This window comes from Syngnathoides biaculeatus, chromosome 12 (genome assembly GCF_019802595.1).
Source record: "Syngnathoides biaculeatus isolate LvHL_M chromosome 12, ASM1980259v1, whole genome shotgun sequence".
Taxonomy (NCBI): Eukaryota; Metazoa; Chordata; class Actinopteri; order Syngnathiformes; family Syngnathidae; genus Syngnathoides; species Syngnathoides biaculeatus.
Genome location: NC_084651.1, coordinates 12,381,291 through 12,404,309, shown reverse-complemented (window position 1 = coordinate 12,404,309; position 23,019 = coordinate 12,381,291). Strand labels below are relative to the sequence as shown.

The following is a 23,019-nucleotide window of genomic DNA, read 5'->3' as shown; positions in this document are numbered from 1 at the left end:
TACGTTTACAAATACAGAGAATGCACGACTGCATATTTATTGAAACAGCAATTTTTCATGTACAATACATACGCATGTATGATACGCCCCCCCACCCAAAGTTGACCTCAAAATTCTGAAAAACCCTTCTACCTATGTATAATGTATTTTAAAATGCATGGTTCTGCTTCTACCATATGATCAAAACATATGATCATTATCTGTATTTTGTTATTGTTTTTCAAATAATTCTGAAGTTAAACACAATTCACAGCCCTATTTTTATTTAGTAAATGAGAAAACACACAGTTGTGCTCATATGTTTTATTATCCAGGCAGAATTTCCAAGATGTGTACAATTCTCTAAATGAAATGTGAAGGGCCAGGTGAAACACATTTAGTTTAATTTTAATGGGATTAAAATGAAACTGTCAAGCATTTTAGAAAAGCATTATCACTAAACAAAACATAACCATGAACAAATGAATGATGCCAGTTGTTCAGTTATCAGTTGTATTTTTTTTTTTTTTAAAAACAATATTTTACAAATTCTGCCAGGGTATGCAAAATTATGAGCAAAGATGCACAGTCATACGTACCCCTCTCCTATTGGAATGACGGTGTAGGCTGCACCTTTTTTCATAACCTTTAGGTTGCTGCGGCACATTGGAATGAAAGTGAACAGCAATTTTTTTTTTAACCAATAAATGCCCGCATACATTTTTAAAATTTTTTTTTTTTTTTTTTACATTTTCCCCTATTCGTATACTTATATGTATAATTTTCACTTTTGACTTCTTTTTGGGAGAAAATGTGCATTATACATGAGAAATTATGGAACTTTTTTTTGTCACATCTCGTGAAGTGGCACTATTTGGAAAGCTGCGGTTATGTTACAATTTTTGTATTTGAAACTTTTTTTCTTCTTTTGAATTTCAAGTCGTGATACATTGTATTTTTTGGAGAACAATAGTTAAGATCTCAACATGGGAATAAAATTACATCTCTTCATTAAATTTTGACAAGGATATGATATTCTCTCTCATAGATTCACAAGTATACCTGTTCTAGGTCTCCAGTCGGCATAGAGTCCAAAAAGAAAATGATTTATTGAGCAGCCAATGTTGGACTTTTCTCTTGGACAATGATCTTCTTTGAGCATGCGTCAAAAATCAGGCCAGCATCCAAACTATGATCATTTGATTGACAGGTTTGTGTTGATGTGGTGTTCAGAATATGGATTTGCCCACATAAGTGACAGAAAGACTGATCCGATACTTGGTGCATTGTGGGACTTTGTTAATGTGCTCATTGTGCTCAATGCATATTCAATGCGGGGACATCTCATTTTGAGGCCTCATTTATTTTGTGATTGAATATTTAATTTTACTCTCATTCTTGATTTCTTAATAATGGACTCTGGATTGCACCTCTAATTATTATGTGTTTGCGTATTTTAAAAGATGACTGTATTGCAGAGAATAATGATTCTGTGCAGTTTATTGAGTTTGTATAACACATCATATTAGTGGTATATTAGAGCAACTGGAGTTTAAAACAGAGTAAAAGAGGACTGCAGAGAAACTGCAAGACCAGTGACAGAGAAATATGTTATGTAGCTCCCTTGAAATCGAACACAACATTGTGGAGAGCTAAAGTGTCTGAGTCTACTAGACGTCTAATTTTAGTCTCACTATGACAATGAATTCAACCTTAAAAACTGCTTCAGTGGATCCTGCTGTTTTGGTTAACAACAGCGTTCAAGTGGGCAAAGTGTGTCTAAATAATTGTGCCTATGAACTGCGATGTTCACAATTAGGTTTGTCATGGAAAAATTCTCTGTGCGTAGGGTGGTGTCCGTATGAGGGAGACATTTAATTTGTGTCCAATGGTTACCTGGCAACTGCATGGGGCATGGCATATACTGTATTTGAGTAGCGTCATTATTTGAGGATGTAGTGTGTGTGAGTGAGTGTATTTTATTAATTTATATGGGTGGGATAGTACGGAGAGAGGGAGAGAGAGATTTATATGCACGTTGACAGTTTATTGTTCATTTTAGTGGGTTATAAAAGAAATAGCTTGTAGAGGTTGAGCTCGGAATTAGTGTGAATAAAATATGAAATGTCTGCTGCTTACGGTGTCCGCACAACTTTTTGTCACACTGTCTTGACTCCTATCATCGGTTGTCTTCGAAAAATCAGTCGAGATGATCTTCATATCGCCACAAGACTGAAGTTTAACATGAACCATAAACTTCCATGCTTGTTGTGATGCTAACATGAGTACGCGTGTCCCTCACGCAGACAGTGTAGAAGATGACTTTGAGCTCTCCACCGTGTGCCATCGGCCAGAAAGCATGGACAAGCTGCAGGAGCAGACCAAGTTCACCAAGAAGGAGCTGCAGGTTCTCTACCGGGGCTTCAAAAATGTACGTCTGCTCGAAGAAAAGACAGATAATAAACATGAAACTGTCATTGATTCTTCCATCTTGTTTCATCGACATTTTTGTTTGCCAGGAGTGCCCGAGCGGTGTGGTCAATGAGGAGAACTTCAAGAATATCTATTCGCAGTTCTTTCCTCAGGGAGGTGAGGCACAAATGATAAACAGTAATTCCCTACTCTTGGCTGACAATAGGGATTGAGCACTACCGTGAGTGGGGGGAAAAAGCAAAAGTAATTCATGCCCCCCTTAAATTGTTTGTATTTGCCGAACTCTAAAGATATATGAAAAAATTAAACTCAACTTATTTTACCGTTAAAAATAAATGTCTTAGAGATTGTTTTAAAAAAAAAAATGCAGCTAAACATACAGCAAAAACTTGCCCTTGACAACTCCCACTAACAACCCAGGCTAAACTACGCTCTCTGGATACCGTGGCACAGTGGAAAAATCATTAGACGTGCTGCTGGAAATGATCCAATATCAGATGATTTGTCCCAAAGTTAACATTTATTATTTCTAAATATAATATTTTCATTTATCTCTCTAAGCCACCGAAGTATAAGAAAAAAGCATTGGCCTCACAGTTCTGAGGTCCCGGGTTCAATCCCAGACCCGCCTGTGTGGCATTTGCATGTTCTCCTCATGCCTGTGTGGGTTTCCTCTGGGCACTCCGGTTTCCTCCCACATCCCAAAAACATGAGACATTAATTGGGCGCTCTAAACTGCCCCTAGGTGTGATTGTGAGTGCGGCTGTTTGTCTCCATGTGGCTTGTGATTGGCTGGCAATCAGTTCAGGGTATATCCCGCCTCCTGCCCGTTGACAGCTGGTATAAGTGCCAGCAATCCACGCCACCCTTGTGAGGATCAGCGGCTACGAAAATTGATGGATGGATAAAATATAGACTTTTCCGGACGTAATGTTTCAGTTCTTTTATCTATTTTTTTTAATCTAGGCGACTGTATATTTAGCATAATTCAAATATCTTGCTTGTTTGGAGGGCTTCCTTTAGGTGTGTTTTTAATCTTTGCAGATTCAAGTACGTACGCGCACTTCCTGTTTGAAGCCTTTGACACTGACAAGAACGGCTCAGTTAGTTTTGAGGTGATCTCTTGCTTCTTTCTCTATTCGGCACCCTTGAACAAATAAGCGGATTGTTGTTGTTGTTGTTGTTGTAGGACCCATGTTAATATTATATTTCCTCCTGTGTCAGGACTTTGTATTTGGCCTGTCTATCATCCTGAGAGGGACGATTAACGACCGCTTAAACTGGGCGTTTAACCTCTACGACCTGAACAAGGATGGCTGCATCACCAAAGATGTCAGTTTGCTTCTCATGATTGCACTCATTTAATCACTCATTAAACTTAAGTTTGTATTGTACAAAGTACTTTGCTACAAACCTGATAGGGAGCTGATTGATTATGCAATTTATATTTACTTATTGGTAATCTCAAAAGTAAATATTTAAAACACTATTTTATGTTTCTACATTGTCTCATTATTGTAATTTCAGAACTCATACTTTAAGAATTTATTTCAACAAAAACATTTTTTCTACAGGTATTTGGCATTTTATAATCTTATTCATATACCTAAAAAGATTTTTTCTTTTTTTGATCCATTTTGACCTACATATTATGTAGTTACTTATTTATTAACTTTAATATTTTTTTAGATTGACGCCAACCTATTATAATAAATTTGTAGACCTAGCAGAGTGATTCATCATGTTATTTTTTATGATAAATATTTTATATTTGGAAAAATAGTTTATAGATCACATTTTTTAAATCCTACAATAGAGTATAAAACTACTTTGTTTTTCCGTTGATCCATTAGTACAAATGTAGTGCACTGACTAAACCGTTTATTTATTTATGAGGTCAGGCATTTCTGTTCATTTAAAATACTGTATTACTCTACCATTTTGCAGCACTAGTAGACTACTATTAATTTACATTCAATTTAGATAAACCTATATTGATAGAAAAAGATCTAAAAATTTGGCAATGGAGCCAAATTGCTATCTGTGGAGAAACACCAATTAATTCTATATTGTTAGTGTTTATTGTTGTTTTCAAAATTGTTAGCATTATAATTTTTTTTTTAATTATTTTATATATATATATATATATATATATATATTTTTTTTTTTTTTCCAATTTTAGTTTCTGTTTGCAAGGAGGATAATGTAGAGAGTAAATTATACTTTGGTTTGTTTGTTGCAAAAACTGACATGTATAGCACAGTATTTTTCCATATATTTCACGTTACAGTGTAAGCTCTCAAATAAATTACTATTATCGTCATTTTTGGCTCTCTACTAATGTATTGTCCGTCATTCACGGCACTTTCTCTTTCCCAGGAGATGCTGGACATCATGAAGTCCATCTACGACATGATGGGGAAGTACACGTACCCCACTATGCAGGACGATGCCCCCAGAGAGCATGTTGAGAGCTTCTTCCAGGTCAACAAAGAAACCAATGGGAATTATTGTGAATGTAAAGTCGTGTTTTGCAATCATTAAATCTCTGGCTGCGGCTGTTTATTCTTTCTTTCAGAAAATGGACCAAAATAACGATGGCGTAGTTACTATAGAGGAGTTTATTGAGTCATGTAAAAAGGTAAGGCACAGATAGATAGATAGATAGATAGATAGATAGATAGATAGATAGATAGATAGATAGATAGATAGATAGATAGATAGATAGATAGATAGATAGATAGATAGATAGATAGATAGAAGATAGATAGATAGAGATAGATAGATAGATAGAAATCATGGAGGGGGCTGAAATTTTCATCGTAGGTGCATGTCCACTGTGAGATTGTCATGGTCCTGCCGGTACAGCCCTGGCTGTGCAGGTCCCCCGCACACCTGCGCCTCATCAGCAATCATTAACCCTGGTATATATAGGACCCAGCGGACGGTCTGTCTTTGCCAGATCGTCGCCATCCATGCGTCGTTCCCGCGCGTCCTCATTCCTGACTCCGAACTCCTGTGTACCGACCTCCACCTGTTCCCTGACCAACCCCGTAAGCCTGTCGCTTCTGATTCTACTGCTCGCTGTGACTGACTCCCCGGCTTTCGACATCGGAACGAATAAACACTCTCTTTCAACTGCCTTCCTGTCCACCGAGTCGTGCATTTGGGTTCGCCCTAGTGTTCTGGTTATGACAGAAACAGATAATAAAGAAAAATCTAGAAATCAAAATGTATGATTTTTTTTTTAACAAGTTGTGTGATACAGCTGCAAATAAGTATTTTACCACTGGATAAAACCAATGTTAATATTTGGTACAGTAGCCTTTGTTTGCAATTACAGAGGTCAAACATTTCCTGTTGTTGTTCACCAGGTTTGCGCACACTGCAGGAGGGATTTTGGCCCACTCCTCCACACAGATCTTCTCTAAATCAGACATTTTTTTGGGCTGTCTCTAAGTAACACAGAGTTTCAGCTCCCTCCAAAGATTTTCTATTGGGTTTAGGTCTGGAGACTGGCTAGGCCACAGCAGAACCTTGATATGCTTCTTACAGAGCCACTCCTTGGTTTTCCTGGCTGTGTGCTTTGGGTCATTGTCATGTTGAAAGACCCATTGCTCAATGCTCTGACTGAGGTAAAGAGGTTGTTCTCCAAAATCTCACAATACATGGCTGCGGTCATCCTCTCCTTAATACAGTGCAGTCATCCTGCACAATGTGCAGAAAAACACACTGAAAGCATGATGCTACCACCCCCATGCTTCACAGAAGGGGATGGTGTTCTCGGGATGGAACTCATTGTTCGTCTTCCTTCAAACATGGTTAGTGGAATTATGACCAAAAAGTTCCATTTCGGTCTCATCTGACCACAAAACTTTTTCCCATGACTCCTTTGTATCATCCAAATGGTCATTGGCAAACTTAAGACGGGCCTTGACATGTGCTGGTTTAAGCAGGGTAACCTTCCGTGCCATGCATGGTTTCAAACCATGACGTCTTGGGTGGATGACCAACAGTCACCTTGGAAACGGTGGTCCCAGCTCTTTTCAGGTCACTGACCAAGTCCTGTCGTGTAGTCCTGGGCTAATTCCTCACCTTTATAAGGATCATTGAGACCCCACGAGGTGATACCTTGCATGGGGCTCCATTGACCGTCATGTTTAGCTTCTTCCATTTTTCTAATGATTACTCCAACAGTGGACCTTTTTTCACCAAGCTTCTTGGCAATTTCTCCACAGCCCTTTCCAGCCGTGTGGAGTTGTACAATTTTGTCTCTGGTGTCTTTGAACAGCTCTTTGGTCTTGGCCATGTTACAAGTTTGAGTCTTACTGATTGTATGGGGTGGACAGATGTCTTTATGCAGCTAACGACCTCACACAGGTGCATCTGATTCTGGATAATACATGGAGTGGAGGTGGACTTTTAAAGGCGCACTAACAGGTCTTTGAGTGTCAGAATTCTAGCTGATAGACAGGCGTTCAAATACTTATTTGCAGCTGTATCACACAAATCGTAAAAAAAATCATACATTGTGATTTCTGGATTTTTCTCTCTGATTTGTCTCTCACAGTGGACATGCACCTATGATGAAAATTTCAGACCCCTCCATGATTTCCAAGTGGGAGAACTTTCAATATAGCAGGGTGTTGAAATACTTATTTTCTCCACTGTAGATAGATTGGTAATCACTGATGTAATGACATGTGAAAAATACATTGGTAGATGCTGTAATAACTTAATCACAAAAAAAGTGTCTTCTGTCCTCAGGATGAAAACATCATGCAGTCCATGCAGCTGTTTGACAATGTCATCTAAGACCCGGGAAGGGCGCTTGGTCCCAAGTTAAAGGTTTAAAATGAGTCAGGTTTTGAAAAAAAAAAAAAAAAAAAAAAGAGCGTGTGTGTGTGCGCGTGTGCGCTCTGTGTATGTGTAGCTCCTCTCAATGGGAAGCAAGCCCTCTCCTCATCAGGCAGTGTGGAGAAACACTGGGAAAAGAAGGCAAGCAGAAGGCTGACCGACACTACCATGAACCCAAAACCACACGGCCAACTTCTGCTATTCCTACATTTTCTTCTTTTTCTGAGCAAATGGTGGAACTTCAAGTGAAGATGCTGCCCCCCCCCCCCAAAAAAAAAAAAAAAAAAGAAAAGAACTCATCACTTGGACGCTGGTCCTGATATTGTGCATGCGGCGCCGCTGTGAAACATAAACGAATGTGACCCGCACACTCCGGGCGAGGGGAAGCATAACATTCTCGGGAGGTTGCAGGGTGTCTCAAAGACCAAAAGGCTGGAACTCGATCGGAACTGATTTCAATCCCGCATGATGATGTCACTTATATCCGGCGATGACGTTATTTTCAGAGACGCTCCGAAGTCCGCTTGTCCGTCTCCTGACTACCGGCCATCCACAGGTGCCTCAACCTCTTGTGCAAAGTGCATGTGCAACAGGAATGACGAGCGTGCCCTCTCCATCTTGCCTATTCGGGGGGGACTTGACCGGGAACAACACCCTTCTCTATTTATGGAATTCTGCTAAAATGAGTTTGGCCTCCCAAACTATTTCCGTCTTAGCTGTAGGTGTCTCCTGACGATCACGCACCATAGTTGACAGACCACCACAGTGGTTCTAGCCTTTAATGAAACATTTGTGGGACTTTTAATAGACTGCAGGCTGTGCTTGTGAACTTGTGATCAGATGAGTCACGTGATTATAGCAGGTTCTTGAAAAAAAAAAAGACAATTTAATTAGCAGGTTTTCAGAGTGTGAGGAACACTGGAGGACCTCGAAGGAGCCGCTGCGGCTTGAGAAAAATAAATAAGGGAATATACAGTGGAACCTCCAAAGTCGAACACCACAAACGCAGGACCGTTTGCAGTTCACGAATATGGAATATGCTTAAAACATAAACAAAACCATCATTATGTATATGAGCAAACAAAGTGTTGTCCTTTTGCTTTTATTTCACTGATATACTTTACTGCAGGAATATATTTGAAATGCTGCTAATCTCTACAAAGGGTGAGTACTTTAGTGTTTTTATTCTATGCCACAGTGGTGGACTTTATTCTTCTAGGACAGTGTTCAAATTCGAATAAAAATGTTGCTTTTCCAGTTGAGTTTATGACACAAAACGTTTGAGCCTGGAACAGACGCATTTACTTTACCTAATTATTAATCGTGCATCTACCATAATTTACTGAGAAATTTTATTTTTTTAATGGAGGTTCCACTGTATGTTCCGTAAACCTGTTTGTATGTTAAAGGCCAATTAGGTGAAATTCACTTTCCGACACTTTGAAAACCCGTGGGTTAGGCCACATTGTGATTAAATAAATAAAATGTATGCTTAATTAGTGAGAGAGAAAAACCTCAATTTTTTTTTTTAGCATCATTACCATCTTCCCCTTTTTTTCTCTGGAACACCAAAGAAAAATTAATTTTGCCTAAATCTGTGCAGCAAGGAAACAATGTCATTAATTGACAAGGACCAATCAGAGACATCAGAGCTTGTGATCTACCTGGTAACCCTTTTTTTTTTCCAGCCTTTTTTTCTTCTCCCAATTAAAAAAAAAACATTACATCCAAAAGTAAGAAAGTGGTGTATGAATAGGGACAGCAATAATCACTTTTCTGTGAGAAACAGTGGAATCCTTATATGCACTCCCAACATTTTTCCCATTAATTTTTTAATCATTTTACCACCAGGGGCTTGTCTCTGATTGGCCCTTGCTACTTGTCAGCCCCCACAAGTCAAATATGTCCATTCCCTGCATGTACTGGTATTTTGTCTAGAATAATAAAATCTACTAATCTCTTGTACCCATTTTCGTTAGCAGACCTCTAAATAGTTACCGGTACGTATTCTAAATATGTATATTTTGTACAGACAATAAAATTCACAGTTACTATGCAAACTGGGCGACGGTTGTTTTCAGACTGTACATTTTATTGAAATAATACAAGGAATAACAAAAAAAAATCTATCCATAATTTTGACAGCAAGAAGCGGCATGATTCAAAATATACATTTTATAGTCATAATTTCAAGAGCCACATCTTGTTCAGCACATAGGCAGTTGAATAGTGGAGAGAAATAATAATAGCTCAGCAATTACATTCAAAACAAGTAAAAGTGGGTTCACAGAAAAATTTTGTCTTATAATGGCCCCCATTTTAGCTACAAAATGTGAAATTATACTGCTGTGAAAATAAATGCTGCCATTTGATACCTTATTTCCTCAAATAGAGGCTCAGGACACGGATTAAAAATTTTTCATATGTGGATTTGAATTTATTACATTTAGTTAAATTAATGTATAATTAAAACCTAATTACGTTCAACAATATGAATGAATGAGTCTTCTACCTCGCCAGAAACAAAAACATAGATCCACACAACAATGTAGAAAGCTAATTGTCAATAAATATTCTTCGATGCTGCACAAGAAACTTGTTTACGACAAGAGATTGTTAACATGCTTTGCAGATGCTGCTGTTTTGGTTAGCAATGGGGTGCAAATGGGCTGGGTCATCTTTTTGAGGAAATACGGTACCATTATTCAAATCTAACTTTTCTAGTGCTTGAAGTTGAAGAAATGAGTGCAGATTGTGTGCATAGAGATCCAATTCATTTGTTTGCTTGTTGACCTTATTTTAAAATAAACCAGTGATTGTCCCAGGTTTTAGAAGTTAATAGTCCAGGAAAAAAAATTGCCCATCATTATTTGGGCATCTTACGGAGCTCGGCCAGAACCCAAATGGCCAGCGAGAGTAGCGCCACAGATCCAGACTGGTGAGTCGCTGCCAGAGGAGTGGGCACGTACAGCAGTAATGTGCTGATTCCCAGTGCAACCTGAGGAGCGAGGGCACAGGTTAAGATGAGGTTTTCGAGGACTGCCCTGCTATGTGCCAGGCTACCTGTCCGTATGCCATTGCTGTGAGGAGGCTGATTGCTATCTTGGCTCTCCTCGGCAGCACCATCCTTCTAGAAAACAGATACAGCCCAGTGATGGCCGTCAAAGATGAGACCGCCTAAAGCAAAGGGAAGGTAAAAGTCATTATTAGGTAAGTAAGTGGGCATGATATCCTCCCTGTGAGTACTGCGACATACTAAGATCCTGTGGTCAAATTGCACAGTTGTGGGGTTCTCAAAGAAGTTCTTGAGGGTGGGCGAGAAGGCCAACAGGTCATCAGGGACCCAGCGTTCTCCCATCTTAGGGAAGGAGTTGTACACCAGGCCCGCATCCAAACCGGCAACAAAAGCACCTGCAAACATTATTATTAGTTGATATTATTAGTATGTATTACATTCGTATAGTAACATCAGTATTTCAAGTGCCCCTGAAGTCACACAATTTGGAACTGACCCATACAGTGGATATTAAAGGTCTGAACACCACAGCGCTTTCCAAGGTTTTTCTGCCACTGGGACATATAACCATAACATCTAAGATTTAATGGAAATATTTGCTATACGAAGAATAAAGCTTTTATTATTCTTAAATGCAAACATTTTAATGAAAACTTATTGGTCAAGAATTATCTAGAAATATGGCTACAATCCTATATTATATATCCTGTATTATGTGTCAATCAGTGAAGACAAAATTAACGTTACACACGTAAACCTGAAGGTATTTTCTGGAATTTAACCTTTTTAACTTTCAACCAAGAAAAAAATGATTCCATGAAAAAAATCTCATTAAAATAATACCTAAGATACACTTCTCTCCTAAGCTGACCTGAAAGAGCTGTAAGAAAGACGAGTCCACCAGTTCCCTTGGCAAACCTTCGCAGCTGTATGAGGCGTTTGGTGTCTGCCAACTTGCATAGTAAGGGGAAAAAACAAGCATAGTTATGAATACATTTTAAAACTACAGTCAGTAGATGTGATTGTATATAAGACAGCAGTACCTTGTGAGCAGGCAGCAGTAGCGTAAGGCCGGTCCACAGACTGGCACAGTAAAGGAGTAAGGCAGAACCGAGGTGAGCACTCAGTCGATACTGGCTGACCCGTGGGATGTCATGTGACTCTGGCTTCTCCTCCAGACCACTTTTGACCATGTACCAACCCAACAGGCCCTGACAAGAGACACACACATAGAAACGCACTCAATCCCAGTAAAAATCTCTCAATGTAATAATTGATTCCGTTTTGCGTGACGTGCAAGTCACCTGGAAGAAGACAAATCCACATAGACCGAGAACTTTTCCCTTCATGGAGCGAGTGAAGTAGCCTTTCCTCCAGAAGTACAGAGTGGGAAGGATGTAGGCCAAACCTACGAGCCTTCCCCACATACGATGACCCCACTCCATGTAGAAGATGAACTTAAACTCTGGCAGAGTCATGTTGTGGTTCATTCTGGGAGGACAAAAATATGCCACATTTACAATAGATACTAATAAGTAGAAGAAAAGTTCAACAATTTGGGGTTCAAGCAGGATTTTCAAGGACAGCTTCCTCATACGAACAAAATTTGTGTTCGAACTACCCTTGTGATTATCCCAAGAAATATATTTTTTTGAGTGATAATCTTTAAAGACTATAGAATTTATGTGGATGTTCAGAACAATACGAGGAAAATAACGTGCTACCAATTGGATATGAAACATTTCCCATGCAAACGATTACGTAGATAACATTTAGCTGAAAGCACAAAGAATATTGACATGCATGAAAATGAACTTGCCAACACACTGCCCATTTTACTCTCCATTTTCACATCTGACCAGGATTTTTTCCTTTGTTTTATTAACAATGATTACCTCCTCTTTATAATTTAGTGACAATTAGGACTTAAAATATTGCTTGTAAAGTGTATTTATTTTTGGAGGGGAGTGGGAGCAATTTAAAATGCAAGCAGTGTCACAGATGATATTCCACTTTGGAGTTTCCACTGCTTTTATAAGGTGGTGACATACAGAACGACTTCTACAAATCCTTGTAGCTGTGGTAAATTACATAAGTACACTAACATACAAATTAAAATGACATTACTATAAACCAGGAGACAGGAAAGATGGCTTCAGGGGGAAAAAAAGGTATGCAATGCTAACTTCAGTTATGTTTAAAGGTAAGGTGGATCGTTTAGGAATCGGCCATGTTTTACATTCTCTGAGCAGAGGAACAATGCCATGAAAAGAACAAAAAACAGCATCTTACATCTTGAATTCAGGAAACTGCTGATATTTGGAAAACTCGGCCTCCCACTCTGCCTGCGACTGAGGGGGCTTCATCTCTCGCACCAGATGCCAGTCGACCATGGACAGGCCAGATTCTGTTAGTCTGATTCAACAAACACCAATCAAATCACAGAACCTTCAAAAACAAAGATGAAAATCATATACAGTACATTGTATTTTACCGTGTGACGCCACCGAGAACAACAGCGCCGACAACAAGACCGCTGCAGCCAAGTAACCAGCGACCTACGATCCTGTTTGTGGCTGCATTGGGGACACTAGCGGCGGCGGCGGCTGCTGCTGCTGCTGATGATGATGGGGAGGCTGAAGCTCCTGCCTCGGCTGTAATGGTGCTCTGGCCCCTTCGCGCTAGCCACTGTCGTAATTTGGCACACTGTCCATTTCGTGTGAATAGAGATATTTTGAAAAATCATGACTGATTGCGTTTAACGCCTGGTCTTAAGTTCTACAAGCACTTTAAATTATTTCATGCACATAGCTTTGACCTTTTTTCCACACCTCCAGCTAGGATAGCAGTTAGCGTAGATGTACCATACTTACGTTACTGTGTTGAATTCCTCCGGCGCGTCTGCAGCCATTTGTTAACGTTATCCTTATCGAAGAAAGTAACATGTTTTGTCCCGCAGTTTCTACCCAAAGCCGCCGTTCTAGACGTTGTTACAACAGCATTTAAATAATCATGTTGCAAAACGCCAGCTTGAACTTTCAACTCTTAACCCCTGACGTCAGCACAAGGTTGGTGAAAATGTTAATTGTATAATATATATCGAAATAAAAGTGTAGCTATGTAAAAATATTCAAGTTGGCTTACATTTTAAAAATAATAAATAGTTGATATACATTTGTTTTCAAATACAACTCTCACACTCGGGTAACCTTTGATATTATGTTTAGCGTACGCCGCAAGAGCGGCTCCATTCTTGCCGTAGTCCTGTTCCAACATAGTGTACTTCCTCCGCCCACCAGCCCAAGCACGTGTATTAAAATTAACATCCCGGAAAAAGCAATCCCACAACAGTGACCGTGAGCTACATACAGCTAGCTCCACTATCAGCTACAGTATTAAAAATGCCAGCTTGACAGGTAGTTCTAGATATGAAATTGTGTTTTCGAGATATGAAATTAACCGTAGTCTCTTTATGTCCCTGTCCTCCCAGATAGTCAATATGGCAGAGGGCTTTCTAATGGAGGTGTGTGTGGACTCCGTGGAGTCTGCCCTCAATGCGGAGCGAGGAGGTTGGTAGTTGCCTGCCGTACGTCGTGAATATATCTCACTTTCCAAATTACATGGGACTCTTGGAAAGCGAAATACTGTAATAAACTAGTCTCAGTTGAAAGTAGATATTAAAATAAATCCAGACAACATGAAACGTTATATTCCTCTCTTTACGATGAACTTCCATTCGCTTGCCACCGTAATCCATCACTAACGCAGTATTGAACATTGAACAACAACACTAGTTATATGAAGAACATCCCCAAGCCTTAAGTTTAAAACACTACAGTGACAAATAGTAAGTACTGCGTGGAAACTAGTTCATCGTGCCCAATTGTAACCTGGAAGTGTCATATATCGATACGTCCTCAGTTTTGTTTCCTCATGGCGCATTGAGTTACCAACTAAATTTGTTTTGCTTTGCTTGTGACAGGTGCTGGTCGACTCGAGCTGTGTTGTAGTCTTATGGAAGGAGGGCTCACTCCCAGTCTTGGTGAGCACATTCTTTTGAGGGTTACACTCGACAGTTGACTTGTAAATGTAGTATTTATGTATCTACTGCAGGTCTACTGCAGATTGTAAAAAGGTGTGTCAAAATCCCAGTGTATGTGATGATTCGTCCCCGTGGCGGCGACTTCCTTTACTCTGACTGGGAAGTGGAAGTGATGAAGAAAGACATAGAGGAGATGCAGAACCATGGGGCTGATGGATTTGTGCTGGGAGCCTTGACTGAAGAGGGACAGGTGGATGCAGAGCTCTGTATGGAGTTTCTGGGTACTGTGTCCCTGTGTCATTTAAAGTATTATATAATTTATTCAACACTACGTGACATTGTGACCATCCATCCATCCCACAGCGGTTGCAGATGGGCTGGAACCTATCCCATCTTAATTTGGGAGAAGTGGAGTGTACTCTGGACAGATTGCCAGTCAGTCAATGGCACAGATAATCATTCACACTCCTATTCAGACCTATGGACAATTTAGAGTCTTCAATTATCCTAACATGCTTTTTTAAGTGATGGAGGAATCCAGAGTACAGTATCTTGAATTACATGGACAACCATATGGACAACATTCAGTCCACACAGAAATGTTAAATTTAAGATTCAAACCACAAAACTGTGTGGGAGATGTGCTAACCTCTTGTCCACAATGTTGCCTTATTTAAAAGCCATGTGGCTTGGATGTTTGGGGGAATTTAAAAGCTACATCAGGCATTTCATTGTTCTTAAAACTGAATGGTCTACCAGGGCTTTATGGCCAACTTCAAGTACAAAAAGAAACCAGAGCTGGAGTTAAAAAAATTCAAAGATTAAAAAAAGTTTCGTGAAGCAGATCTTTTATTATTCCAATTTTGTATTTTTCTCTCTAGCTGCTGCTCGTCCTTTACCCATCACCTTCCACCGAGGTACAGTACTCAAATGGTTATTTCCACTGCCAATATTTAGACCACGTTTTTCAGTAAAGAATATATTACTCGGATGAAAATCAAATATTGACTCCCTATTTTCTATTCTCTAGCTTTTGACATGGTCAGTGATCCAGTTGTTGCCCTGGAGACGCTAGCGTCATTAGGTTTCCAGCGCGTGCTGACCAGTGGCTGTGACGGCTCTGCACTGGAGGGACTCCCACTCATTAAGCGCCTTGTAGAGCAAGTAAGTTTCAATTCATTTGCAGTAGAACCTCAACACATTGGTTAACCCTGGAATGGGAAAAATAACGGAAGTAGAATTAATCTGTTACAGGGTCAAACTGTTGCAATGGACCTTTCCGAGCTGTCAATCACTCGTACGTTAATAGCCAATCAGATAACCACATTGTCTTAACCCCTGGCTCAACACGCCCCTCTTGTAGTCATGTCCCACAAGCAATGCTGGTTATCGGTCGCGTGTGGTTGGAAAAGTTAATGTTATGAACAAAATGGTCCTCAGATGCACTTGGGGAACGTGCAATTCTGATGAAAGATATCCGGCTAGGTTACAAGGGGCCCGGTTGATTCATTTTCCAAAGCCTAAAACACAGTTGACAAAGTAGGAGCCGCTGCGGCTTGAGAAAAATAAATAAGGGAATATACAGTGGAACCTCCAAAGTCGAACACCACAAACGCAGGACCGTTTGCAGTTCACGAATATGGAATATGCTTAAAACATAAACAAAACCATCATTATGTATTTGAGCAAACAAAGTGTTGTCCTTTTGCTTTTATTTCACTGATATACTTTACTGCAGGAATATATTTGAAATGCTGCTAATCTCTACAAAGGGTGAGTACTTTAGTGTTTTTATTCTATGCCACAGTGGTGGACTTTATTCTTCTAGGACAGTGTTCAAATTCGAATAAAAATGTTGCTTTTCCAGTTGAGTTTATGACACAAAACGTTTGAGCCTGGAACAGACGCATTTACTTTACCTAATTATTAATCGTGCATCTACCATAATTTACTGAGAAATTTTATTTTTTTAATGGAGGTTCCACTGTATGTTCCGTAAACCTGTTTGTATGTTAAAGGCCAATTAGGTGAAATTCACTTTCCGACACTTTGAAAACCCGTGGGTTAGGCCACATTGTGATTAAATAAATAAAATGTATGCTTAATTAGTGAGAGAGAAAAACCTCAATTTTTTTTTTTTTTAGCATCATTACCATCTTCCCCTTTTTTTCTCTGGAACACCAAAGAAAAATTAATTTTGCCTAAATCTGTGCAGCAAGGAAACAATGTCATTAATTGACAAGGACCAATCAGAGACATCAGAGCTTGTGATCTACCTGGTAACCCTTTTGATTCATTTTCCAAAGCCTAAAACACAGTTGACAAAGTGTCTACGATGGATTAAGGCTCGCGGAAATGCGCACGTACAACTAAATGTGGACAATATCAACAAACACAAGGCTGTATGTTTGAAGGTAAGTCTGGGAGAAATATCTTCTCCGAGTTTGATGAATTATTATCAGGGCTTTGTACAGCTTTATCTTTGTTAGTGCATCACTGACCTGCAATGAAATGTGTCATGTTTTATGCCGAGGAGTCGGGTTCGTGATACGTAAATGCGGGATGTCATGCCAGAGAAATTTCTATTTGACTATTTGTATAACTTTGGACTTTTAAAACAGAGCACTGGATTCCATGACGAGCCAAGTCAAATGAATACACCCACTCGCTTATAAGGAACTACAATAATATTTCTCGTGATCTTTCCAAGTAAAAAGTACTCCCCTTGCTTTACATGCGCAGTACGATTCCACTATTTTATCCTGTTGGATTTCAATATGACGTTTGTGAGGCGTCAAACATTTTTGCATGTATCGCCAACGTTTCGCTGTATCTCTGACATTGCGTCCTGCTCTGTCCAAAATCTTAATTCCGCGTACATATCCTTCCGTGAAATAGTTGAGAACTCTCTTGGCAAGTCTGATGCATTCGGCAAAAAACATACCCCAATATTATCTGGAGCATCCAGTTCAAACCTGTTCTGTTCAGTCGCCATTTAAGAAGATTGTGCGGCATGGCAACTGTAGCTAAGGGGGGCGGAGCTGAAGATCGCCAGTCGGAAAGGTCCATTGGCACTCCATCCATCTGTTTTTGTTTCGTGCGTGAGCTAGATTCTGTCATAGCTGACTTTCAGTACAATTGGAAAACCAACACTGGTCATCAGTCAATTGCAGGGCTACTGTTGCATTCATAAAACCTTGACTAACTATACAATGTAAAAGTGATATCAAACCGGGTTTAAAACAAGACATAGCTGTCAGAGAGGCCTTTTCTAGACACTAACACTAACTAAACCAAGGTTGTTGTTTTTTTGTTTTTTTTTTTTTCATGAAATTAACACTTATACTAAGCCCATTTTAGACATTTAGACACAATGGTCATTCTTTGGAAATCTAAATTACCAAAATATGGGAACCTTAAGGTTATTTTATTCATTTATAAAAAACTTCATTTTTTTTCTTTTATCAGTTTTGTGAAGCACTTTTTTTTTTTTTTCATGAAATTAACACTTTTATACTAAGCCCATTTTAGACATTTAGACACAATGGTCATTCTTTGGAAATCTAAATTACCAAAATATGGGAACCTTAAGGTTATTTTATTCATTTATAAAAAACTTCATTTTTTTCTTTTATCAGTTTCGTGAAGCACTTTGGGTTGCTTTTTAATAAGCATAGTATAATAAAGGACTGTTTGAGTGATTAATAACCATTTTACTTTGGAGTCAGAGTTGTACTAGCCGTAAAATAAACAATGAAGAAGAAAAAAATTATAAATGTTGCACTTGACTATGTCGAAATTTTGGGGATATTCTATAAAATCAGAGACTAAGAAAAAAACATTTTCTCTAGAAAAGAAAGAAAAAGTACCAGTTATAATAAATTGGAGAACAAGCTAAATTGGCATCTGTTAATATCATGTGAATAGGTAGTATGTTCACATAACATATTAACAGTTAAGCTAACTACAGCCTAAACAACACAACTAGTTTAGGAAACTCTCAATCTCACAACAACAAAAAAAAATCACCAAATCCATCAAACTCATCATCCTCTGTGTCACTTATGAACAACTCCCCCAACTCTGGAAGTAGATAGAGAGGGTGCTGGTTCCTCTTCTGTGTGGCTACCGTCAGATTGCATCAGTCCCTGTTATTATTCCAGCCTTTTTGAATCCCGACAGTACTGTGTCACTTGTCACTGAACCCCATGCGTTCTTGATCCATCCAATCACTTCCAGGAAAGTTGAATGGCGCGTCCTCCCCGTTGCCGTGAAGCTGTGCTGTCCATCCGTCATCCACTGTTGATGCAAAATTGCCTTAAATCTCCTGTTCACTGAGATGGCAAGTGGCTGGAGGACTTTGGTTAAGCCTTCAGGGATGGTGTGGAAAAGCTTTAATTTATCTTTGAATCATGGTGTGATACCCGCTTCACATACTGTCCATCACTAGCAAGGCTCTGCGTGTTCTTAAGAAGCCATCCTGATGCCTAGTGTAGCTCTTTCTAGGCTAAAGGTTCATCATATCTTGAGCCATCCACCCTCTCTCATTCACTGCAACAACTGTGTTGTGTAACATCATGGATGGCGGCATTGTACATCGTGTTGTTTTGAACTCTTCAGAGGTGTGCTTTACCTAGAAAGGTTGGTCAAATTCCAAGGTGTACGTCTTTAATCTTCAAGGATCCGTTGTACATTACCAGTGTCTTAACATGTGGTCTTTGTGCCCCTTCAGGCGAAAGGTAGAATTACCATCATGCCAGGTTAGTGTTTTTCTTTTAATATAATGATGTAAATGTTTTGCTTCAAAAGAAAATCAAATTTGTCATCTAATCTTTTTAATACAGGTGGTGGCATCACAGAGAGAAATTTGCAAAGAATTTTAGAGGGATCAGGCGCTCAAGAGTTCCACTGCTCTGCTCGCTCAAGCAGGGATTCTGCCATGAAATTCAGGTTTGTTTACATATAGCTTCAGTTGAAGAATAATTTTACGCCTACACAACCACTAGAAATGATTAAGGTGTAGCCTCACTTCACACCTTACTACTCCGCCACCCCCCACACGCGCCCTCTTGATTCTGACAATGGCGATTATCAAAGATGACCACTCTTGTCATGCAATCATAAAAGTGTCAGAGAGAACGGAGTTTAGCTTCAACAAAATACCAGCTCGCATTATCACTGTAAACAAGCTGACATTATCCTGTTAGCTGATTCGTTGGTAGGAGGACTTATTCATGATTACTAACAAACCGATTTTATTTATTTATTTATTTTTGGTATATAAAATCCATCAGTCCATCCATTTTCATTGCCGCTTATCCTCACGAGGGTCACGGGGAGTGCTGGAGCCTATCCCAGCTGTCAACGGGCAGGAGGCGGGGTACACCCTGAACTGGTTGCCAGCCAATCTCAGGGCACCTAGAGACAGTTGTACTCACAATCACACCTAGGGGCAATTTAGAGTGTCCAAATAATCTTGCATGTTTTTGGGATGTGGGAGGAAACTGGAGTGCCCGGAGAAAACCCACACAGGCACGGGCAGAACATGCAAACGCCACACAGGCGGGGCCGAGATCAAACTCGGGTCCTCAGAACTGTGAGGCCAACGCTTTCCAGCTGATCCACTGTGCCGCCCTCCATTTTGTCATATCCGGTAATTTTTCTTTCTTTTCTAGAGCAAATGATTTTTCTCAGTCTCTGATTTTATGGAATGAATGTCCCCAAAATTTCGACATAGTCCAGTGCGACATAATTTTTTTCTTTTTCATTGTCTATTTTATGGCTAGTGCGGCTTAGACTCCAAAGTAACATTGTCCAAAACACTGGAGTTGAACAGGTTATTAATCACTCAAACAGTCCTTTAGTATAACTTGAAAATCAACACAAAGTGCTTCACAAAACTGGGATGTGGGAGGAAACTGTAGTGCCCGGAGAAAACCCACACAGGCACGTGGAGAACATGCAAACTCTACACCAGGCGGGCCCGGGATTGAACCCGGGTCCTCAGAACTGTGAGGCCACCGTGCCGGAGTATATAAAATCAATTTTAAAAAAGGTGATAAATGTACCTATCGAGCAAAAATGTTGCAAACTTCTGTATCTTCTCAGCTGTCTGTGGTCCTTTTGCAGTGCTTGTGTTTACTCGTCTTATGCCTAGTTATTAGCAAAAGAGGGATGGGAATTTTTTTGTTTTATTTACCAAAGGTGGATATTTCTACAGTATCAGCAAAGCTCCTGAATCCCAAGGTATCAGGACAGTGCAAAGCTGCGGACATGCTGGTGACTGGATATGTGCACGGCAAATGATTGACACTGTGTCAGTCATGCCTTCGGCTTCTGTTCGGATGTTCTAGCTTGCATAGTGGGTTTGTAAAAAAAATCTAATTAGAGGTCTTTGTTGAAGCCACAAAGGGAGGATTTTTTTCCCCACTGATTATTTTACTAATGTACTATCGTTAGCTCCATATTGATTGTTTTAACAAATGACAAGTGTTTTGTCTGCTTTGCAGGAACAGCAGTGTGAAAATGGGAGCTTCTCTCACAGCACCAGAGTACAGCCTGAAGGTGGCAGATGTGAGCAAAGTGCGCACTTTTAACGCAATAGCCAAAAATACCCTCTGAATTTAAACTAGACAACCATGAGTGAGACCTAAATCAATACCTCCAGATGTATTTATTGGACTCTAATCTTCCTGCCACTTTTGTCATTTTCATCCAAAACATACACATTTTCAAAATAAAATTTCACTATCACACAAATCGCCAGATTTCAGGCTTAACTGTTGTATAGTGTGGTTAGGAGTCGCAAATTTCTATTTTTTTAATGAGGAAAAAGAAGCACCTACTGTATTTACGAGACTTTCCATTTGTTGGAAAAAGAGCCGAAACTGATTGTCTAATTTTATTTCTTATGACAAGGACTGTATATTTTTACACATTTCAATTAAAAGATGTTGTATTTTATTTGTTGCACATGGATTTATTTTAACATTAGAGCATGAAAATCAGCCTTTTCATATCTGCCCACAAATTTTCGATGGGATTCAGGTCAGGGCTTTGTGATGGCCCCTCCAAGATAATGACTTTGTCATCGTCAAGCCACTTTTTTCGCCATTTTGGTAGTATTCTTAGGGCCATTGTCCATTTGGAGGACCCATTTGTACCCACGTTTTAGCTTACTGAGTGATGTCTTGAGATGTTGCCTTAATATCTCCATGTAGTGTTCTTTCTTCATGATGTCTATTTTATGAAGAAATCCAGTTCATGCTGCAGCTCAACTGCCCAACAAGATGATGCTGCCACCACAATGCTTCACAGTTGGTATGGTGTTCTCAGGTCTACAAGCTTCCCCCTTTTTCCTCCAGATGTAACAGCGGTTATTACGGCCAAAAAGCTCCACTTAAGTTACATCAGACCACAGGACATGTCTCCAGAAGTTAAGATCTTTGTCTTGGCGTCTTTCTGCTAACATTAATCTGACTTTTTTTTTTTTTTTTTTTTATATAAAGAATAATGCCTTCATTATCGGTAAGTGGCCATTCAGCCCATGTTGGTTTGGACCTGTTTCACTACAGACAATGATACTTTCTCACCAGTTTCATCCAGCTTCTTCACAAGGCTGTTATTTTTGGTTCTGGGGTTGATTTTACACATTTCGAACCAAAACACGTTCATCTCTGGGAAACAGAGTTTGTCTCCTTCCTGAGCGGTGTGATGGCTGGACATTCCTATGGTGTTTATACTTGAGTATAATTGTTTGAACAGATGAATGCGGCACCTTCAACCACCTGGAAATTGCACCCAAGGATGAGCCAGACTTGTGGAGCGCCACGATTATTTCTCTGATTTCCTGGTCAATTTCTTTAATTTGGCCATGATTTCAAACAAGGAAGTAAAGTGTTTGAGGTGTGGCCTTAAACACTCTGCTGGTGTCTCGTCAATTAACTCACGTCATCAGTTCACTTATCAGGAGCTTTCAAAGCCATGACATCATCATCTGGGCTTCCTCATGTTCTTTAAAGACATAGTACGCTTTGTGTGTGTGTAAACTTTTGCCCTAGAAGAAAATTGAGTTAAATTCTCCCTGTCATTATTGTGACATTTAACAAAATGAAGTAATTTTCGGGATCCTGATGAAAAATGAAATCTTTGTTTTTGCAGTTCATGTAAAATTCTGGCTTCAACTGTATGAGCTACTGTACTTTTAGGGGCAAGGCAATTCATTGTACATTATAGAATCATGAACTATAAACCACTGAACTTTGTATATGATTCCGAGCATTACAGTCCAATAACAATGGCATAAGATGGCATTTGTGAGCATTTATGAACCATTTTATGGTCTTGTTTTCCACAGCAAAGCTGCTCATTGGTTCAGAATGAATGACTCATAGGAGAGCAGAAGAAATAAAATTCTCATTGTAACAGTTACTGTTCGTGCTATATTGTTGTACCTTACTCCAGCATTAAAAAGCCTTTAGGACTTTTTTCAGTATGATCTCCCCCAATTATCTTGAAAAACCCTTTATAAATGGTAAACAACATCAGCCACAATACAATCAAGCCAACATTTCCCCGCTTTTATATACACGTATAAGCTGTATTTTGACTGACGATCAGTTCAGGGTGTGGACTGCCTTTCGCCCAAACTCAGCTGGGATAGTCCCCAGCACCCCATGACCCTAACCAGAAA

General features: G+C 39.5%; 3 protein-coding genes across 6 annotated transcripts in view; 2 read left to right on the top strand and 1 right to left on the bottom strand.

The window, feature by feature from the left end:
* The window catches only part of LOC133509517 (Kv channel-interacting protein 2), a 136,184-nt gene extending 128,649 nt beyond the window's left edge, over positions 1–7,535 (top strand). For 2 of the 3 annotated variants that reach the window (XM_061836597.1, XM_061836599.1), the window contains 7 exons: positions 2,286–2,410; positions 2,499–2,568; positions 3,457–3,527; positions 3,637–3,744; positions 4,792–4,896; positions 4,991–5,053; positions 5,239–5,532. In XM_061836597.1, the coding sequence (XP_061692581.1) occupies positions 2,286–2,410; positions 2,499–2,568; positions 3,457–3,527; positions 3,637–3,744; positions 4,792–4,896; positions 4,991–5,053; positions 5,239–5,331 (635 nt within the window). In that variant the 3' untranslated portion in view covers positions 5,332–5,532. Of the gene's footprint in view, positions 1–2,285; positions 2,411–2,498; positions 2,569–3,456; positions 3,528–3,636; positions 3,745–4,791; positions 4,897–4,990; positions 5,054–5,238; positions 5,533–7,179 lie in introns of those variants that run through there. The other variant, XM_061836598.1, reaches the window with a different exon arrangement.
* Positions 7,536–9,331: 1,796 nt separating this feature from the next.
* Positions 9,332–13,384, bottom strand: LOC133509516 (cytochrome c oxidase assembly protein COX15 homolog). Its single transcript, XM_061836596.1, has 9 exons — positions 13,159–13,384; positions 12,780–12,991; positions 12,578–12,700; positions 11,590–11,776; positions 11,329–11,496; positions 11,157–11,238; positions 10,526–10,680; positions 10,333–10,446; positions 9,332–10,267 (listed from the first exon to the last, which is right to left on the bottom strand). Exons 1-9 carry the CDS (start codon positions 13,228–13,230, stop codon positions 10,136–10,138), a joined length of 1,245 nt encoding a protein of 414 aa, XP_061692580.1. The 5' UTR covers positions 13,231–13,384; the 3' UTR covers positions 9,332–10,135.
* A 183-nt stretch (positions 13,385–13,567) lies between these two features.
* On the top strand, positions 13,568–21,290 carry cutc (cutC copper transporter homolog (E. coli)). Of its 2 annotated transcripts, none has more exons than XM_061836601.1 (9): positions 13,568–13,701; positions 13,776–13,854; positions 14,268–14,327; positions 14,438–14,608; positions 15,209–15,244; positions 15,358–15,491; positions 19,060–19,087; positions 19,172–19,277; positions 20,837–21,290. In XM_061836601.1, exons 2-9 carry the CDS (start codon positions 13,785–13,787, stop codon positions 20,946–20,948), a joined length of 717 nt encoding a protein of 238 aa, XP_061692585.1. In that variant the 5' UTR covers positions 13,568–13,701; positions 13,776–13,784; the 3' UTR covers positions 20,949–21,290. The 2 variants fall into 2 exon arrangements, with proteins under 2 accessions (XP_061692585.1, XP_061692584.1); XM_061836600.1 differs by having other exon boundaries at positions 14,399–14,608.
* Positions 21,291–23,019: the final 1,729 nt, after the last annotated feature.